Source organism: Ursus americanus, chromosome 12 (assembly GCF_024610735.1).
Source record: "Ursus americanus isolate L20-20 chromosome 12, mUrsAme1.1.p, whole genome shotgun sequence".
In the NCBI taxonomy this organism is placed as follows: domain Eukaryota; kingdom Metazoa; phylum Chordata; class Mammalia; order Carnivora; family Ursidae; genus Ursus; species Ursus americanus.
In genome coordinates this window covers 43,805,275-43,824,868 of record NC_142138.1, presented here as the reverse complement: position 1 = coordinate 43,824,868, position 19,594 = coordinate 43,805,275, and the positions used below count along the sequence as shown (strand labels likewise).

The 19,594-nt window shown below is 35.1% G+C and overlaps 2 protein-coding genes across 3 annotated transcripts in view; one reads left to right on the top strand and one right to left on the bottom strand.

Annotated features, from left to right (window-relative positions):
- GLMN (glomulin, FKBP associated protein) overlaps positions 1-4,411 on the top strand; it is a 33,804-nt gene extending 29,393 nt beyond the window's left edge. For both annotated transcript variants that reach the window (XM_045801792.2, XM_045801791.2), the window contains 3 exons: positions 3,277-3,400; positions 3,995-4,077; positions 4,176-4,411. In XM_045801792.2, the coding sequence (XP_045657748.2) occupies positions 3,277-3,400; positions 3,995-4,077; positions 4,176-4,292 (324 nt within the window). In that variant the 3' untranslated portion in view covers positions 4,293-4,411. The remainder of the gene's footprint in view (positions 1-3,276; positions 3,401-3,994; positions 4,078-4,175) is intronic.
- Positions 4,412-5,141: 730 nt separating this feature from the next.
- The window catches only part of C12H1orf146 (chromosome 12 C1orf146 homolog), a 37,810-nt gene continuing 23,357 nt past the window's right edge, over positions 5,142-19,594 (bottom strand). Inside the window, exons 2-6 of the mRNA XM_045801793.2 lie at positions 16,222-16,333; positions 8,477-8,570; positions 6,473-6,641; positions 6,000-6,078; positions 5,142-5,316 (exon numbers count right to left, since the gene is read on the bottom strand). Coding sequence (XP_045657749.1) covers positions 5,182-5,316; positions 6,000-6,078; positions 6,473-6,641; positions 8,477-8,570; positions 16,222-16,290 — 546 coding nt within the window. The 5' untranslated portion in view covers positions 16,291-16,333 and the 3' untranslated portion in view covers positions 5,142-5,181. The remainder of the gene's footprint in view (positions 5,317-5,999; positions 6,079-6,472; positions 6,642-8,476; positions 8,571-16,221; positions 16,334-19,594) is intronic.

Sequence of the window (19,594 nt, the reverse complement as noted above, 5' to 3'; positions counted from 1 at the left end):
ACACTTCAGCTTCACAAAACTTTTCTTGAGCCTCCATCTCTACTGGTAAAACCAACTTAGTTTTTATACCTAGTGTTCTGTTTGGTAAGTATCTTTATTTATTTATTTTGATAGGTATCTTTAATTTTTTTTTTTTAAGATTTTATTTATTTATTTGAGAGAGAGAGAGACAGCCAGTGAGAGAGGGAACACAAGCAGGGGGAGTGGGAGAGGAAGAAGCAGGCTCCCAGCGGAGGAGCCTGATGTGGGACTCAATCCCGGAACACCGGGATCACGCCCTGAGCTGAAGGCAGACGCTTAGCACCTGATCCACCCAGGCACCCCTAAATGTTGTTTTGAATTACAATAATTTATTCTACACAGCCCATAATAATTTTATCCCTCACCTTCTGTCCTGTCTACTCATACACTTTCCCATCTGCCTGCTTACCCATTTTTTGTCCTAAATTGATATTATAATATGTAGAATGAAAGCAGGAAAACCATGGGAGATTGTAAAGGCCACAAGTATCAGGAATTTTTAAAAACTGAATTATGTAATGTATGTAGATTTGCTTTTCATTTAGGAAAAAAATCTATAAATATCTGGCATGTATATACACATACCTATAATTCCATATAATCCATATATTGGGTTTTCATTTATTGAAACATATGCCTTATGTATTATTTGCAGAACCAGATGACTTCAAGGTGATACACATACCTTATTATTACAATATTAATAATAGAAACAATAGAAGTTCTACAGTATTACTTGATAAATAATCCTATGCAAATAAGGAGAAGGGAAATTGGATGTTACTCATTTTCTTCTTTTATTTCTTCATTATCATGGTTGACTATATCCTTTACAGGTCCCTGTCTGTTCCAGCAATAAATTTCATTATCTTTTAGAACTGCTTAGTCTTCCTTTTTTGAGATAGGCTACAGTGCATTTTGAATTATATAGGTAAGTTTTAAAACTGAAAAAACTTCCATTACTTCATAAGTGAGTCTACTTGGGAAAAATTAAAAGCAGACATTTGTGAAAACTTCACATTTTTATTTTTATCCTTACAACTATTTTTTTAATTATTAAGTTTCTTTTTCTAGACATTGAAGATAAATCTTAAAATAATTTTCTTTGTAGTATCTTTTAAAGATCTAGTAACCTTATAAGAGAAAATATTCTTATTTTCACAGCTTCTACACTCCTACATGCTTCTAAAATTATTACAGTTCATCGTATGAAAGATTTGTGGAATTATGCAGAACAGAATGCACAGCATGTTTTCTGTAGCCTAATTTTGCCACAATTTTATTGCCTTTTAAGTTTTAGGATTATGGGCCATATATTAAATTATTGTCATTAAAAACAACTAAGCTCTTGGGTTGCCTGGGTGGCTCAGTCAGTTAAGCGTCCAACTCTTGGTTTCAGCTCAGGTCGTGAGATCAAACCCCTCATTGGGCTCCATGCTTAGCACAGAGTCTCCTTGAGATTCTCTCTCCCTCTCTCTCTAAAATAAAAACAAGGGGCACCTGTGGGTGGATCAGTCAGTTAAGCATCTGCCTTCAGCTCGGGTCATGATCTCAAAGTCCTAGGATTGAACCCCGAGTCCGGCTCCCTGCTCAGCAGGGAGTCTGCTTCTCCCTCTGCCTGTGTCTCCCTTCCCCCGATCGTGCTCGCTCTCTTTCTCAAATAAATAAATAAAATCTTTATTTAGTAGCCATATCTGAATATTTAAAATGTGAGTTAAAAATTTCTTTAATTAAAAATTCAGTTTCTCATTGGCATTGGATGGGGCCATTTTAGATCGTTGAATCTTAACATATGGTCCTACTCAGAATCACCTGGGGATTTGTTCTTTTATGCATATAAATGCAAATTCCTGGGTTTAGCCCTAAATCTACTCAGTCTCTGAGTAAAGCACAGAAATCTACATTTTTAACTAGCATAGTGAAGTTTGAGAACCTCTATATAATTATGAATTATGAATAAAATCTATTTTATGAGATGTATGTATACATGATAAAAGATACTATTTAAAACTGAATAATCAAAAGTTGATTACAAAATAGGTTTTCAAGTAGTCCACTTCTAGTTAAGGGTAATTAGGTTCCTAAGTTTCCCTTTTCTTACCTAAGATATTTTCCTTTGTAAAGAGTACCTGGAAAACTTAATACTATGAGTTTTCTCTTTCCTCTTCCATCTCCACTCTCTCTCCACTTGTCTCATTCTTTCTCTTCCCCGTACCTCAGCCCCTCTCCTCCCATTTACCTTTCTTCCTAATAAAATTAAGACTTTATGACTCTCCTACTTTAAGTACTATAGGAGGAAGTGCTCTTGGAGTAAAAACTTCTAATATGGATGACAGAATAACCCTAAGCTGTCTTAGGCAGGTAAAATCTCTGTCTACATTGATCACCGGAAAGTTCATAACAACTCTGTTAGAAATGTCTCCTCAGTGGGTGCCTGGGTGGCTCAGTCAGTTAAGCATCTGCCTTCAGCTTGTGTCATTATCCCAGAGTCTTGGAATCGAGCCCTGAGTCGGGCTTCCCGCTTAGTGGGAGGCCTGCTGCTCCCTCTCCCTGCTGCTCCCCCTGCTTGTACTCGCTGTCAAATAAATAAATAAAATCTTTAAAAAAAAAAAAAAAGGAAAGAAAAAGAAAAAAGAAATGTTTCCATCAGGGCACCTGGGTGGCTCAGTCGGTTAAGTGTCTGCCTTTGGCTTAGGTCATGATCTCCGGGTCCTGGGATCAAGCCCCACTCAGCAGGGAGTCTGCTTCTCCCTCTCCCTCTGTGATCTCTCTCGCTTTTGCTCTCTCTCAAATATAACCTTAAAAAAAAAAGTTTCCATCAATAGGGAAGGGAAAGAATCCTCTAGAACTAGATCTGTGACAAGGGTATCAAATGAAAGGTCATGAGTTGAAGGAATATATAATGTAGTCATTGTAGGGATGGTTTTTACAGGAAGGGAAATGTCTCATCATATGGATTAGTCTCAAATAATTTTCTCATGAGTAGAACTTGTAAGTTACAGACCTCAAAATCAGGAGCTGTCCATATGGTATATTAATGAGTACACTGTTCAGGGTACATTTTTGTTTTTATTGGTATTCACATAGAATAGCTAGATGTAATAGTGAACGTATTATTAAAGAGTAAACTATCTTGGAAGGTAAGGATCAGATTTTATTTTTGTTTCTCCAACTCTCAACATGTGTTTAATAGTAATAGACAATTAAGAAATGCTGAACCAAATAACTAATTATTTCATTAATTCTTCTGAACAGACTGGATTATGGACAGAACTTGGAAGGATTGAGAATAATTTCTTAAAGCCACTCCATACAGGACTTAATATGTCAAAAGCACATTATGAAGCAGAAATTAAAAACAGCCAAGAAAATAGCCAAGGTTGGTAATGTGCAATTTCATTTTTGGTTAGGTCTAAAAATTAGTCCAATTTTAGAACTGTCAGTTATATTCAAAATAAAGAACTTTTTAATCTCATACTTGTTTATTTTCTAACAAACAAGGAACCATGACAGCTAAGTCATTTTATTTGTAATTAAAATGATTTTTAGGAGATCTGTAAGCCAGTTAACACTGACATTGGGTTAACAAAGATTTAAACCAAATTGAAGCATATTCTGGTTTAAAACCAGATTAAGATTGATTAAGAATCTAATTATATTAAAAGTATTTTTGTTTGGATATTACACTAACTTGGGTATGGCTCTGTCCATCCTCACCCTCAAGTAAATCTATATAAATTACGAAAAAGAATCTTAGATCCCAGAATTACTTTTTAAAGTCAGCAAGCAATTCTATAATAATCTTCTGCTCTTTTCTGTTTAGCTATGGGGTATTTCTTATAGGCATTACTAGAAATTTTTTTTTTAGTGTAATAGGTATAATAATGTAAGTAGCTTATAAATTGATTATTGAAGTCTGAGAGTTGTTTTTAATGGTAAAATGTGACACATGATTTTTTTTCTTCTCTTACAGAAGTCCAGAAGTCTAAAGATCTTTGTTCTGTAACTGTAGGTGGAGAAGAGATCCCGAATATGCCTCCTGAAATGCAGCTTAAGGTAGATCTGAAATTTTCCTAAGCTATAACCTGCTGAAGACTTGTTTTTTTGCTCTAACAGCAATATTAATATAACAATAATTTCCCTTGGCACTGCAGGTCCTACATTCAGCTCTTTTCACATTTGATTTGATTGAAAGTGTTTTGGCTCGAGTAGAAGAACTCATTGAAATAAAAACAAAGTCTGCCCCTGAAGAAAACATTGGGATAAAGTGAAACCTCCACTTCCTAAATAAAAACTAGTAAAATACTGTATTTTCCATTATGATTATTTAATACCTTTATAAAAAATTCTCTGTAAAATACTGCTAGAAAAATAAATGTAGCTTTTCTCATTTACTGGTTTCTGTGATGACACGGTATAGATCAGTAGTATTCTTTAGTTTTAAAAAGATAATTTACATGGTAAATAATGCCCATATATCTATTCTAAATCCTACTGTTGAAAATCCAATATAAACTAATAATTTGATACTATAATCTCATAAAATGTAGTTAGTTGTATTCATTCATACAGTTGTAGTAATAAATACATTTTACACTTTATGTTCCAGTTAGATGCTTTGTTACACTTCAGAATTCCTGGTGTCAAACAGGATATCACACCACTGTAAAAGTGTACAGAGAGGTTTTCAATTAGGCAGTTGGCTGCTTCTCTTAATTTCCCTTTCTTTCCCTACCTCAGGAGGAATCTTAGGGGGCAGAGTCCCATCACCACCTCTCTAGCAGCAGTTATAATATGAAAGCATCTGCAAACATTAACTTTAGAAATACTGTCAGCCCTTGTAGAAAAGCTAAAAAGTGTCAGTGGTTTTTCCTTTAGTCTAAGGGGCTAGTTAGAAAATGCTGTGTTTTTTTTTGTAGTAAATATTTTCCATCCAACTTAATTTGTATCACTAAGAAACTGCATCTGAGTTTTATATGTATGTACCAATTTTTTCTAAACATTATTAAAGGAATTACTCAAAACTGAAAATCATTTTTAATCATATACATTTTATTATTTTAAAATTTTAAAAAATCTTTAAATATATATTTGAACATTATAATTTAACTGGTCTAATTATTTTAACATTCTTCCAAAAGAACTTTTGTAATTGATATTCTAATTTGGGTTAAATGAATCACTACTCAGTTTTAACTTTTGAAGTGTTTTCCAAACAGGACTTTGCTCAATGATGTAAGCCTCAGTTGTAATCATTCTATAGCAAATGCTGTCTGTGTATGGTTTGGAGGCAGTCTGTAAGAAGTTATAAACATGCAACATTATTTCAGAAATTAGTAATTTTTACAGGGTCATATGAAAAAATAAACTTTCACTTACTCAACAAGTATCAAATCACCTTCTTTGTGCTAAATACTACATATGAGTTAACTATGAGTAATAGAAAAATGCTTGGTCTTTGTCTTTAAGGAATTTCAAACAAGCCAAAAGTAGACTACTTTAAGAACTGCTTTAATATCGAGATCTGTTCCAAGTACAAGAGTAAAAAACACCTAACTCTGCCTAGGGCACACTTCACAGAGGAGGACAAGCATGAAAAGACAGTGGACAACTTGTGAAGATCATCCTATAAAATAGTATGCCTGCACTTTGACAGTTCCTGACTACAACCTGATAAATAATTATATTTTAGAACTTGAAGGAAGACTTAAGAAACCTGTAGGGCCAACACAATGTATATATGCCAAATGCTCTTTGGGCCTACAGTTTAGTCATTCTTGTAATGACTACTGGAAGTAAATTAAGAAGACGATAGGCTGAGTTCAGGCTTCAGAGAGCTGCATGCTGAAAGAGCAACTTCTCTGAGGGGAACAGAAGCAGAGTATTTGTTAATCCTGCTCAAGAGGGTGTGCATTTGGAAGTTAAGAACCTTAAAATCTATGAGTGCTATGTATGCGTCATTTTCCTAGGTGACTCACCTTAGCTATAGTGCATATAAGATTAATAGCATTTACTGTGTTGTGTACTGGAAGTATCCGTAAATTACTACCCAGGAATCTGAAAAATAATTCATAAGTTAAATAAATCATATAACTTCTATAGACATCTGTTAAGCTGAAAGGAGACAGAAACCTCTTATTGTCTGTCATTTATTTATTCATGCCCTGCCCTATTCCACAGAGGATATGATATAGCTTTATACCCAGAATTTAACAGACTAAAAGGTGTTCACTTCTGTTTTGGTCTTGCAGAAAAATCTCAGAAATCAGCATGAACTCTGAAAGCTGTCACCCTCATTCTTGGACTAGCCATTAGGCCTGCATTTTATTAAATATGACAAGTTAACATTATAATGTTTATCTTTTGGCAAAACGTAACTCACCTGCTTAAAAGGATTAAGAACTAAAGTAAACACATGTGATTTAAGAAAAGTCTTACTTTTCTTCCATACCTCTGCTGAATCCTGAACATCAGTTTCCATTCCTCAGGCCCATGAAGGGCAGCAGACAGAACCAAAAAACTCTTTCGGTGAATACTAATAAACTTCGCAATTTTGGCTAGAAATATTTCTTCAGCTGATATAAAGCATTCTTTAGCATCCATCAATAAAAATGCAAGTCCTAGGAAAGGTGAGCATAATATAAAACATCACTTTGTTGTAATAATCAAATTTTTTTGTAGAATCAACACAGATAGCTATAATACAGCTCTAAGTGTCCAGGACCCAAACCCATGAGGAACAGAATTTACTATAACAAAATTCTTATACTACAAAATGATTTAGGTAATTCTTTGAAATGCTCTATATAAAAGGATGACTTATTCTAGAGGAAAACACTTTTCTGGTCAGTAACAATTTTCAAACTAAGGCACTGTACAAAATGAAAGTATTGCCTAATTTTAGTTAAAAGTTGTTTTTTGTGTGTGTTATAATGACTTTTTTAAAAGCTGGAAATCAAGGAAAGATAATCTTAAGCCTTCAACTATTTTTTGGAGAAACCTTTTGTAAAGAACATTAACTATTATTAAATTAAAACAGCATATGATCTAGGATTTTTTTTTTAAAGATTTTATTTATTTGTCAAAGAGAGTACAAGCAGGGGCAGCGGCAGGCAGAGGGAGAAGCAGGTTCCCCGCTGAGCAAGGAGCCCAATGCAGGACTCGATCCAAGGACCCTGGGATCATGACCTGAGCTGATCGCAGACACTTAACCGATTGAGCCACCCAGGCGTCCCATAATCTAGGATTTTTGAAACAGTGTCAGGCCTGTAAGAATAGTCCTGAAGGGAAATTTGATATAATTATAGCTCTTTAAAAGAGAAGACAATCTGAAGAAAGTGATTATATGATTTTATGCTAATGAACTTGGGCAATTTATATAAACCTTCCTGAACCTAAGTTCTCCTATCTATAAGAATGTAATAATTATTCTTTCATAGGTTTGTTGAGAGGATTAAATAAGATACTGTATATAAAGTAGCCACGGGACACTGGAGGTATTCAAAAACATTTCACTTTTCCCTAGAGGGCTCTCTATTCAATCAGGAAGGATGAGTTTAAAGTTGGACCACTTTCAGCCCAGAATTTTTTTTCTAGGAGGTTTTGAAAGCCGCCTGTTTTCCAAAACCTCTGCTAGGGTTACCAGTCTATCTGCAACCCACCTGGTAATACCTTTTACCTCCGCCTCTTTTATCACTTTAGTCATTTCCCTACCACAAACCTACGCTTTGTACTGCTCCCTTCTCATACCCTAATCTAATTCCTTCCTGTATTTTGCCCATGATAGTTGTACAGTTTTATGATTTGAGCAACTTCTATTTGTCTCTATTTGGTTCTTTTCTTTTAGTGTTTCTATTATATTTACAGCAAACTCTTGTACAAAATCCTGAAAAAACATTCTCCTATATTGTTTTCATATATGACTTTTGACCAGTGTTGCGATGTTGGCCTCTTTGTTAATACTGGTAACCCTTTAAGTACTTACTGTTGGAGAGATGGCTTTGTTCTATTTACATCTTAGTTCCTAAGCATGTCGTTTTTACTGTCCTCTACCAGATACCCCAGATATCCTCTACAACGATAATTTTTGTCTGTTTGTTTCAAGATGGAGCAGGAGAGGGGGAGAGGGAGAGAGAGAATCTTAAGCAGGCTCCATGCCCAGCAGAGAGCCCAGTGCAGTGCTTGATCTCACAACCCTGAGATCACAACCTGAGCCGAAATCAAGAGTCGGATGCTTAACTGACTGAGGCACCCAGGTGCCCCCAATTATAATCTAAACAGGAATGCATGTTGTAGTTGGCCACGTGCACTACTTTTGCAGCAGTACTAAAGTTTTATACTTTTACTTCTCCCAAAAGATAATACCTTAAGCTTATTACCTGGTTACCGAACTACCACTATTAGAATTTATACTCACATATTTTATAAGAAACTTAAGACAGCAACTATACCGTACCAGAAAGAGAAAATATAATTGATCCGTTTTCCACTGAATCTGAATACCGAATCTTGTGACTTCGATTTTCTAGGGCAGTTGCAATTTCACAACTCTAAAACAAATTTTTTTCAGAAACACAAACTTAAGACATGCTTAGAATGAATGATTTTTTTAAAGCTAATGAAAAAATTAAGTTTAATAGCTTCTTTTATAACCACTTAAATATCTGATCATCAAAGGAGACAGTACATGTGCTCTCTGGTGAAAAAAAAAACACTTTAAAAAAAGCAAAAATATTTAGTTCTACTGCAACACACTGTGTTTGGACATGAACTGTGCACTAGTTATTTAGCGACAGAAACTAAGGACACTATTAAAGAACTATAAGAAATGGAGCAAATGCGAACTTCGTTAAAAAACAAGTTGGAGACAGATTCTCACATGCATTAATGTAAATTGGAAGGTGGGTGATGGCGAGTTTCTCAGATGGTTCACAATACCATGAAGTGCCAGACACATAGAATACCACAAGGAGACAACCAATTCTCCAATTCATTTCTGTACATGACAGTTACTTTTATACTTTAAAAATTTTTTAAAGATTTTATTTATTTGTTAGAGAGCAAGCACAAGCAGGGGGAGCGGCAGGCCGAGGGAGAAGCAGGCTCTCCACTGAGCAAGAAGCCCGATGTAGGACTCGATCCAAGGACCCTGGGATCATGACCTGAGCTGAAGGCAGATGCTTAACCAACTGAGCCACCCAGGTGTCCCTACTTTTATACTTGTAAAAAATATTTATGTATTTATTTTAGAGAGCGAGCACATGGGGTGGGCAGGGGGGTAGGGAGAGGGAGAGAATCTCGGGCAGACTACCTGCTGAGCGCAGAATCTGATATGGGGCTCGATCTCACAACCCTGAGATCATGACCTGAGCCGAAACCAAGAGTCAGACGCCTAACTCACTGAGCCACCCAGGCACCCCTTTTATTATACTTTTAAAATGTTTTAAGCCTTAGACGAGTCAGAAAACATGTATAAACATAGCAACAGGGCTTCTACTTTAAATACCATTTTATTCATCTCATTTCCTATTCTATCCAAGTAATTACTTAGATCATTTCATTCAAGCCACTAAGATATAAGTGGTTCACAGTGTTTCCTGATTGGTTACAACTCAAGCTGGTTGTTCTCTAAGTAGACAAAAACCTCCTTAGGTACATTAATTTTATATTTTGCTTTAGAACATGTATATTTTAAGTATACAGGCTGGAATTATGTATAAAATACATAATCTTCCTTTCTGTCCTAAAGAGAGTATTTTGTGCCAAACAGAGCCTGACCTAGAGTACAACTATGGCTCTTCCCGTGAGTTTTCTTCTGTGGTTTTAAAATTACACATTGATTCCAGCAATGGCAGACTAAGTAATTTAGGCCAAACCTCCTGCTGAGGCAACTAGAAAAGCTGGACAATTTTAAAAATCTATTTGAATGCATCAGAGAGCTAGCAGGATAGTGAAAAATTATAAGGCCAAAATCTATACAGAAATTCAGAGATATGAGACCAGCATTTAGGCCATCTTTTTCCTAAGGGCATCTGCCAATTCAGAAAGAGATGAGAGGCTGAACATGGCTTCTGACAAAAGTAGAACAGCTCTCACAGGGACTACAGCCTAGCTTCAAAGCATTTCAATCCCTGAAATTGTTTTTAGGTGATACTGTATTACCTGCACCTTGCAGAAGCACTCCCTAGAGTAACCTTTCTCAATCAGGTTTACTCATATGAACTACAAAGAAAATTATTTGAGTGACCATTTTTTCAATTCTCACATAACTAGTACCATTCTAATCGTAGTTCATTTATTACATACAATAGATGCTCTAGGGCTTGGAATGCCAGATTAAGCAAATAAAGAACACCCAGTTGAATCTGAGTTTCAGATAAACAACATAATTTTTTAGTATAAGTATTTCTCATGCAATATTTGGGATGTACTTCTACTAAATTCATTGTTTACCTAAAACCCAAATGTTGTAACTCAATGTCCTGTATTTTTTTTTTTAAGATTTTATTTATTTGAGAGAGAGAGAGAGACAGCCAGTGAGAGAGGGAACACAAGCAGAGGGAGTGGGAGAGGAAGAAGCAGGCTTCCCAAGGAGGAGCCTGACACGGGGCTCGATCCCAGAACTCCGGGATCACACCCTGAGCTGAAGGCAGACACTTAACGACTGAGCCACCCAGGTGCCTCTGAATGTCCTGTATGTTATGTGGCAACCTGTAGGGCTTTGGGGATTTAATTCTCTTGTGAAATTAAGACTTCTTAGAGGAACAGAACACTATTCCAGTCCTCAAATTATTTCTACAATTTTTCAAATACAAATTCCAAAAATAATCAGACATACCAAGAGACAAAATTACTTGAAAGAGAACTATGAGAAACAATAGGCAACAGAAACAGACTCACAGCGGATGTTACATATATGAGGTTACATCAGATACATGCCTTAAAATAGTGATGTTTATGATGTTCAACGAGATGAAAGACAAGACTGAGAATTTTGGCAAAAAAAACTATAAAAGAATATAACAGCTGTGAAAGAGTCAGGAAAGCTTCACAAAATATGAGTAAACTTTTAAAGTGGAAAGGAGTTTATTAAGCAGACAAGTGAAGGAAGAAGGCAAATGTGAGAAGAGCATTGAGAGAAAGAGTAAAGGAAAAGACATTCAGACCCCAAAGTATGATTCTTACATGATAAGTGTGGAAAGTGTACACAAGTCAGTTAATTTGGAGATGGTATTAGGAATAACTGCTGGCATACCCTAAGGACCCGGCATGCCATGTTAATGAATTTCAATCATATTCTATCAGTAGCTACACCTGTGTTGAGTATATAGTAATGTAAAGGCTTGTCAAATCACTATGCTGTACAACTGGAAACTAATGTAATATTGTATGCCAACTATACTTCAATTAAAAATAATAAATTTTAAAAAATCATACTCTGGGGTGCCAACTAAAAGAATTATAATAAAAATAATAAAAGAAAATAATAAAGATAAAATAGAAAGTACTGAATTAAGGAAAAAACAGCCAAATTCAAGAGTTAATTTTTCAAAATAACCAGGAGCTAAGACTAGATTTCCCAAGGCATGTCTCATGGAATATTAGTCCCATGAAATATTAAAAGATGTTCCTTGTATTCAAATAATACTGGGAACACTGAACACTATTTTGTCTCCTTTTGAGGATTTACCATGCATTTAAGCATATGGAAGGTTCCTAATAGTGCAGTAAAAAAAACATGTATAAATTTGTTTATACACGCATTCCAAATATAATCCAATACTTCCTTCTACAAATTTGATTTTAATTTTATTAATATTAATATTCTGTAAAAGTAGTATTCTACCAAATCTACTCATAAAAAAGGAAATATAAATAAAAACAGAAATGAGGAAGGGTACTCAATAACTGACACAGAGTTTATTAGAAAATTTAAAAGAAGGGCGCCTGGGTGGTTCAGCCATTAAGCATCTGCCTTTGGCCCAGCGCGTGATCCCAGGGTCTTGGGATCAAGCCCCACATCGGGCTCCCTACTTGGCAGGATGCCTGCTTCTCCCTCTCACAGTCTGCTTGCTTGTGCTCCCTCTCTCACTGTCTCTCTCTGTCAAATAAATATATAAACCTTTAAAAAAAAAAAGAATTTAAAAGAATGTCAATATGAAAATTTTAATCACAGAAATGGCAATTTCATAAATTTCAACTTAGTTCAACCACCTCAATGACTTAGGTAAATTTTTTAAAAATATATAATTTATGGAAATAGACTCATAACATAGTATAAAACTTAATAGAACAAAAAGCATAGAAATCACTTTTTCTACAGTTCATAAAAAATTACCAGCACAGAAAATTTAATAGAAAACTCCTTTTACCTTAACGAACAAATAATTTCCATGCTATATAACTTCACAGATATAAACAAAAGGAATGAAAAAAAAGTATGGAAAAGGAAACCCCCTATTGCCTACAAAACAGCACAGAAAGAGAAAACCACAGCCTAATCATTAGTAAATAAGGATTAAAAAATAAAATATTAGAAAACCAAATTTTAAGAGAATATGAAAGAAAAACCCATAACTATCAACTAGTTTAATCAAGAAATGCAAAGATTAGTCACTTAAGTTCTTCTCAACAGACAACAAAAAATAATGCATTTGAAAAACTGAGTACCCATTTTTCTTTAAAGATTTTATTTATTTCAGAGAGAGAGAGAGAGACCACATGAAGGGGGAGGGTCAGAGGGAGAAGCAGACTCCCTGCTTAGCGGGGAGCCTGATGGGGGACTCAATCCTGGGACTCCAGGATCATGACCTGAACCGACGAAGGCAGACGCTTAACTGACTGAGCCACCCAGGAGCCCCTGGACACCTATTTCTGATTAAGAGAAAACCTTTATAAATTAACCTTAGATGAATATTAACATGACAAATATTTTATAGCAACAGGTACACCATATGTAATAAAACACTGAAAGTATTCCCATTAAAATCAGAAACACTGTTTTAGATGCTCTGGTCACAGCAAAAGGCCATGAGATAAAAATAAGAGATACAGCTGTCAGAAATTCTAATCACAAATTATGACTGCTTCCCTTGAAAATCCAATAGAATCAACTGATAATGTATTACGAAAATTCAGTGAAGTGATTAAAAATAAATTACCGCAAACTCAAAAGTTTCTACTCATAGACTGAAAACATGGGGAAACAAAATTTTATAACAAAAACATCAACTATCTATGGTACTTAAAATGAAACAGGAACGATATGAAGAAAATCTTTTTAAATCATACCTGAGAAAATAAAGACTTGAAAAAAAAAAAACAGTGATATATCTTGAATCGATTTAACTGTAACTAACATGAAAATAAATGTGGGAATTATGGCTATAGAAAAAGTATATGTGTTGTACACATTTCATATAATTAATAAGTTATAAATATCTAATATAATTGGTATTTGATCATTGATATAATTAATAAAAGTCCTGAGGAGATGAGAGAATTAGTAATGTTCTATTTGTTGACCTGATTTGGCTACATGGTATTCTCTTTATAATAACTCTATTAAATGGTTCATATATACTTTTATTTACTTTTTTCTATGTACATTTCATAAGTTGAAAAAAGTCAAAACAAAACAAAAAAACAAAAAACCCTCAATGGATGAGTTTAATAGGAGTAGCAAGAAATACTGACATGGAAGACAGAACTGATGAAATTACCCAGATTGCAATCTAAAGACAGAAAAAGTGAAAGAGAGGTCAAAATGCATAGAGAACATTGTGAAAAGATCTAACATACATCTCATGGGAGTTCAGACAGGAAGGAGCAAGGGAGTAAAACAGAGGTATTATTAAAGGAGATGATGGATAAGAACTTGATAATAACAACAATTTAAAGATTCATGAAACCTCAAAAGAAAAAAAAATCTATACCTTAAAACTATAGAATGCCAAAATCTGAAAGGTGGTCAAAAAGGAAAGTCAGGTAATCTTCAAAGAAGTGACAAACTGACTGCTATCTTACCAACAGCAACAATGGAAGTCAAAATCTAGTGAAATGAGTTCCTCGATATGCTGAAAGAAAATATCTGTAAATCTAGCGAAAATATCTTTCACTTTGGAGCAACTGGAATTCTCACACATTGCTGATGGGAGTGTAAAACCATAATCCCCACATTTATTTTTATTTTAGTTACACAGTTAAATAGATTCAGTGTTCATCTGTAGTGAACCTGAGAAAAGTTTTGCAATTTCTTATAAAGATAACCATATGACCCATATGACCCAGCAATTCCATTACTAGGTATTTTCAAGAGAAATGAAACCATGTCTACATACAGACATATACCGAGGTTAACAGCAGTTTTAATTTATAATAGCCAAAAACTGGAAACAACCCAAATGTCCATCTACTGGTGAATAGATAAATAAATAGGAGTATACGCATACACTAAACTACTCAGCAATAAAAGGGTACAAATTATTGTTATATTTAACAACAGGAAAGCAAGACACAAAAGTACCGTTTTATTCCACTTATATGATGATCTAGAACAGGCAAAACTAATTATAGTGATAAGTATCAGATCAATGGTTGCTTGAGGCAGGGGGCTAGAAAAGAAATGACTACAAAAGGGCGTGAAGGAACTTTCTGGAGTGATGCATATGTCCTATATTTTTATTGGGGTGGTGGTTACACAGGTATACACATTTGTCAAAACTCATCAAATTGTACATTTAAAATGTGTACATTTTATTGTATGTAAGTTATACTTCAATTAAATTGACCTTCAAAACATCTTTCAAGATCCGGGGGAGAACAAATATTTTGATATTAACAAAAACTGAGAGTAAAAGTTTTTACCTCTAGAAGATCCTCATTGAGGTAATTTCTAAATTATATTCTTCAGACAAAAAGAAAGTGATTTAAGATGGGAGGTCTGAACCAAAAGAAAAAAGGACAGCAAAAACAGTAGCAAAGACATGAGTATATCTAAACAAATGCTAACTTCAGAAAAGTTAAAAAATGGAATTAAACTAAATATGGTAACAGGATATAACACAGAAAGGGATGACTGGAATTAAAGTCTTCTAAGATTCTTCTGTCACTTAAGAGGAGAATAAAGGTAATTATTCACTGTGGATTTTGTGGAGATAAGTATACATGTTAAAATTTCTAGGGAAATTATTAAAATAGTAATAGAGCATATAATTTCCAAAGCTAATAAAAGAGGGGGAGAGGGAAGGGAGGGAGGGAAGAAAGGAGAGGGACACAGAAGGAGGGAAGAGGAAGGGAGAGGGGTAGAGAGAGAGAGAGAAACCAATCAATTCAAAAAGTGACAAGAAGTGAGATTAAAAAAAAAAACACAGAAATAGGACAAGGCAAGATGGTTAAACATAATAAATGAATTATGAAGAGTTGTTCTTGGCAAATTAGCTTGGGTTGCTGGCTCCCTCTCTCAAAATCAGTCTGAAAAAGCTATAGAATTAAGAGAAAAACATGAATTCCAGAAACCTAACAAAAAGAAGCATGAAAAAAATCATGAGACTTAACACAAACTGGTTTGTGTTATGGAGCTAGATGGCGAAAGCCAATAGCACAAAGTGCAGCTTGAGGTAGCAGTGGGAGGGTAGAATGGATTAAAAAATCTTATTTTTAGTCTTCTTGCCTCTCTCATCTGTACTGTGGAACAGTCATTTCTTGCCCCTTCCCTCCAGACATCAGCTAGTGTCCATAGATAAATACCATGGTAATGAAGAATCCTGTTGGCTAAGGAGCTAAAAGGTTGCGGACTGACCAGCTGCCTTTAGGCATTCAACTCCCATCTCTTCCCCATCCAAACTGTATGGAGACAGCCTCCCTCTAATACCACCAAGGTACACAGATCAGTTTCTGTGGTTTATTTCTTCAAAAACGTTAAATAATATATATGTGTGTGTTAAAATTGCTCAAATCCTTTAACATCTCTATTAGAACAGGCTTATAGAGAAAAAAACTTTAAAAAAATTTCAAATATTTAGAGAAGTAGGATGCTGAAAATGGATGCAGTAAAGTTTAGAATTTATCTTTAAAATACATTTCGTTTATATTCTTGTGGATCCACATAACTTTGGATAATCAAGCTAAGGATCTTTTAAAATATTGTTCTATTGCTTTTAATTTTGAAGTTAAAGATCAATGGCCCAAATGCCTCTTTACCTTAAGAGATGAGCTAATAATAATAGTGGTTGTCCATTTTATTTTTTCTTTTCTGCCATTTTCAGCCATCTGTCTATCTCTGGATCAATCCAGCTTCTAATGGTGCCACAATCTGAAAAAAAGAAAGAGCAAACAGAACAATGTAGAAATGTTTGATGAACGAAAATTAAATATAGAAATGAAACCAGGTTAATGGAGACATTCTGAAGAATATTTAAAAGTTAAAATTTGACATATGTCTTCTTATACATCAAGCTTATTCAATACCATGCTTCCTATTGCAATACCAAGCTTCCTACTGTTAAAAAGGAGACAGAATACTCAAAATGGAGTCACTTGTGCTAAACCCTATATCAGTAAACCAAAACTTAATATCTAACCTAACTACAGTTTCAACCCCCTCGAACGTACGTAGCCTTCACAACCAGTCAACACCAAATTACCTGGTCAGCACTAGTGAAATAAATAATCCACCCATTAAACCCCTTGCTTTCCCCTCAGGAAGACGACCTTTCCTGAAACAATGTATTCTTTGCAAATAATTTTTTTCCACCTATCTTTAAAAACCTACCTTTTTCTACAGCTTGGTGCAGTTCCTTTCCCTTGCTAATTAGAATGTTGCCCAATTCATGATTCACTGAATGAAGCTAATTTGATTTTTAAATTTACTCAATTGAATTTTTGTTATTTAACTCTATTAACAATTACCAAAATCAATGGTTCCCATTTCAGGGTAGTAACTTCATAAAAGAAGACTTGTGTCAGAATTGTGAAAGGTCTGAGGTTTTATTGCATCTGCAAGCTTAAAAAAAGTTAGCCTGCCACAGTTTCATGGATATAACAAAAGACATAAGACTCTTAGATCAGAGGACAAAGAAGGGTTTTTTACTTGTTTTTTTACTCACAGCAAGAGAAGTAACCTCATTCTCTCTCTTTTTTAAAGATTTATTGTTTTAGAGAGAGAGAGAGAGAACATGGGGGAGAGGGAGAGTGCAAATCTCAAGTGGACTCCCCACTGAGCACAGAGCCCAACATGGGGCTCAATCTCACAACCCTGAGATCATGACCCAAGTTAATATCAAGAGTCAAATGCTGGGGCGCCTGGGTGGCACAGCGGTTAAGCGGCTGCCTTCGGCTCAGGGCGTGATCCTGGCGTTGTGGGATTGAGCCCCACATCAGGCTCCTCTGCTATGAGCCTGCTTCTTCCTCTCCCACTCCCCCTGCTTGTGTTCCCTCTCTCGCTGGCTGTCTCTATCTCTGTTGAATAAATAAAATCTTAAAAAAAAAAAAAAAAGAGTCAAATGCTTAAATGACTGAGCCACCCAGGTACCCCGGTATCCTCATTCTCTTGCAGCAACTCCCCAAGTCCAATTCCCACACAGTTATGGGGAAAAGGCCAGGTAATATCAGCAGAAACAGTGAGTTGCATTATAGGAGAGGAACCCTGAGCTTAGAAATCCCTAATTTTTATAATGGGCTGCAACCAAAACTGCCCTGTGCTCTAGAGGAAAATACTATCTCTAACCCACAAAACTACTCACTACACAAACATTCTTGAAAAGATAGTTGAAGGGTGGGGCCAGTATATGTATATTTCTGCTGATGCTGTTAATGCCTGTCTGGGGACCATACTTTAAAAGCTGTTGAACTAAAGGAAGGAAGAGTATGCCAGGCAAGAACAACAGAAAGTACTATACACACTGGCAACCAGATAATAAAAGAAAATGATATAATAAGAGAATTTCAAAAAGATCAGTGTGCTAAAGTTTAAAGTACAGTTATCTGAGGTAGGTGGGAGGAAAGGTAAAAGTTAATTACAGTAAATCCAGTAGCATTAAAGTGAGTTTCACTGGGGTCTAAATTTGGCACTTTTCTGATTATTATTGACACTGATACTCTTAAGCCATGTTTCCATTTCTGTAAAATGGGTATGTCTTTTGCCCATTTTTCTATTAGATTTTCCTTTTCTTTTTCTCATGCATTTTGTAGGATTTCCTTATATATTCTAGATATTAATTTTTGTCAGCTATTTGTATTTTCTCCCAGTTTAGACTTCCCTTTCCCCTTCTTTATATTATTTGATACACAAGTTAAAATTTTCAATATTGTCAAATTTATCAACATTTTCACTTATTCTCAGTGCTTTTTATTTCTTAAGAAATCCCTCTACCCAAAGTCACAGATACTCTCTTTCTAAAGAGAGTCTTCTAAATCTTTGGTCTGATCTTTCACATTTAAGTCTTTAATTAATCTAGAATTTTGTATAGAGTCTGAAGTAGAGATCCAATTTCATTTTCTAAAAATATGGCTACCCAGTTGTTCCAACACTATTTAGTAGTCTTTTCTCCCCTGGTTATTTGCAATGCCACCTTAGTGACCCATTGTTTTCATATTTTCATAGGTCTGTTTCTGGGTTCTCTATTCTACTCCATTGTTCAGTTTGATTATTCCCAACTCAATGTCATACTGTTTTTAATTTTTACAGTTTTATTGATTTTTTATTTTTTTAAAAGATTTTATTTATTTGACAGAGAGAGGGACAGCAAGAGAGGGAACACAAGCAGGGGGAGTGGGAGAGGGGGAAGCAGGCTTCGTGCTGAGCAGGGAGCCCGAAGCGGGGCTCGATCCCAGGACCCTGGGATCTATGACCTGAGCTGAAGGCAGACGCTTAACAACTGAGCCACCCAGGTGCCCCTAATTTTTATAGTTTTAGAAAAAGTCTTGATTTCTATATGGGAAGTCCCGATATCTCACTCTTCTTTTTCAGTAGTGCTATATGTGTTCTTGGGTCTTTTTCTTCCCTAAAAACTTTATTTTATTTGCTTTTTTAAATAATTTATTTATTCATTTAGAGAAAGAGAGAGAGATCACGAGTTGGGGGAGGGACAGAGGAGAGAAAGCATCTCAAGCAGACTCTACACTGGGTGCAGAGCCCAATACGGGGCTCCATCTCATGACCCTGAGATCGTGACCTGAGCCAAAACACTTAACCGACACAGCCCCAAGTGTCCCTCTGCCCCCAATTTTAAAATCATCATGTCAGTTGCTTTAAAAAATTGTTAGAGAATCTTTAAAATTAGAAGTGCATTTATCTATAAACAATTTGGAAAAAACTAAATTCTTTATGAAACTGAGTCTTTCCATTTATAAATATATCTCTCCATATATTTAGGATTTTTACTCCAGTGTTTTCATTTAATATCTGTCATAAGCTATTTCCTTACATATTTTTAAGAAATATGTAAAGGCTATAGAATTTTCTGTTGTATGGATATGCCACCCTTTATTTGACCCTTATGTAGGGAAGGAAAATAATTTTCCTTTTACCCTATGAGTTCTTGGCTGAGATCCCCTATAATAAAAGACAGATTAA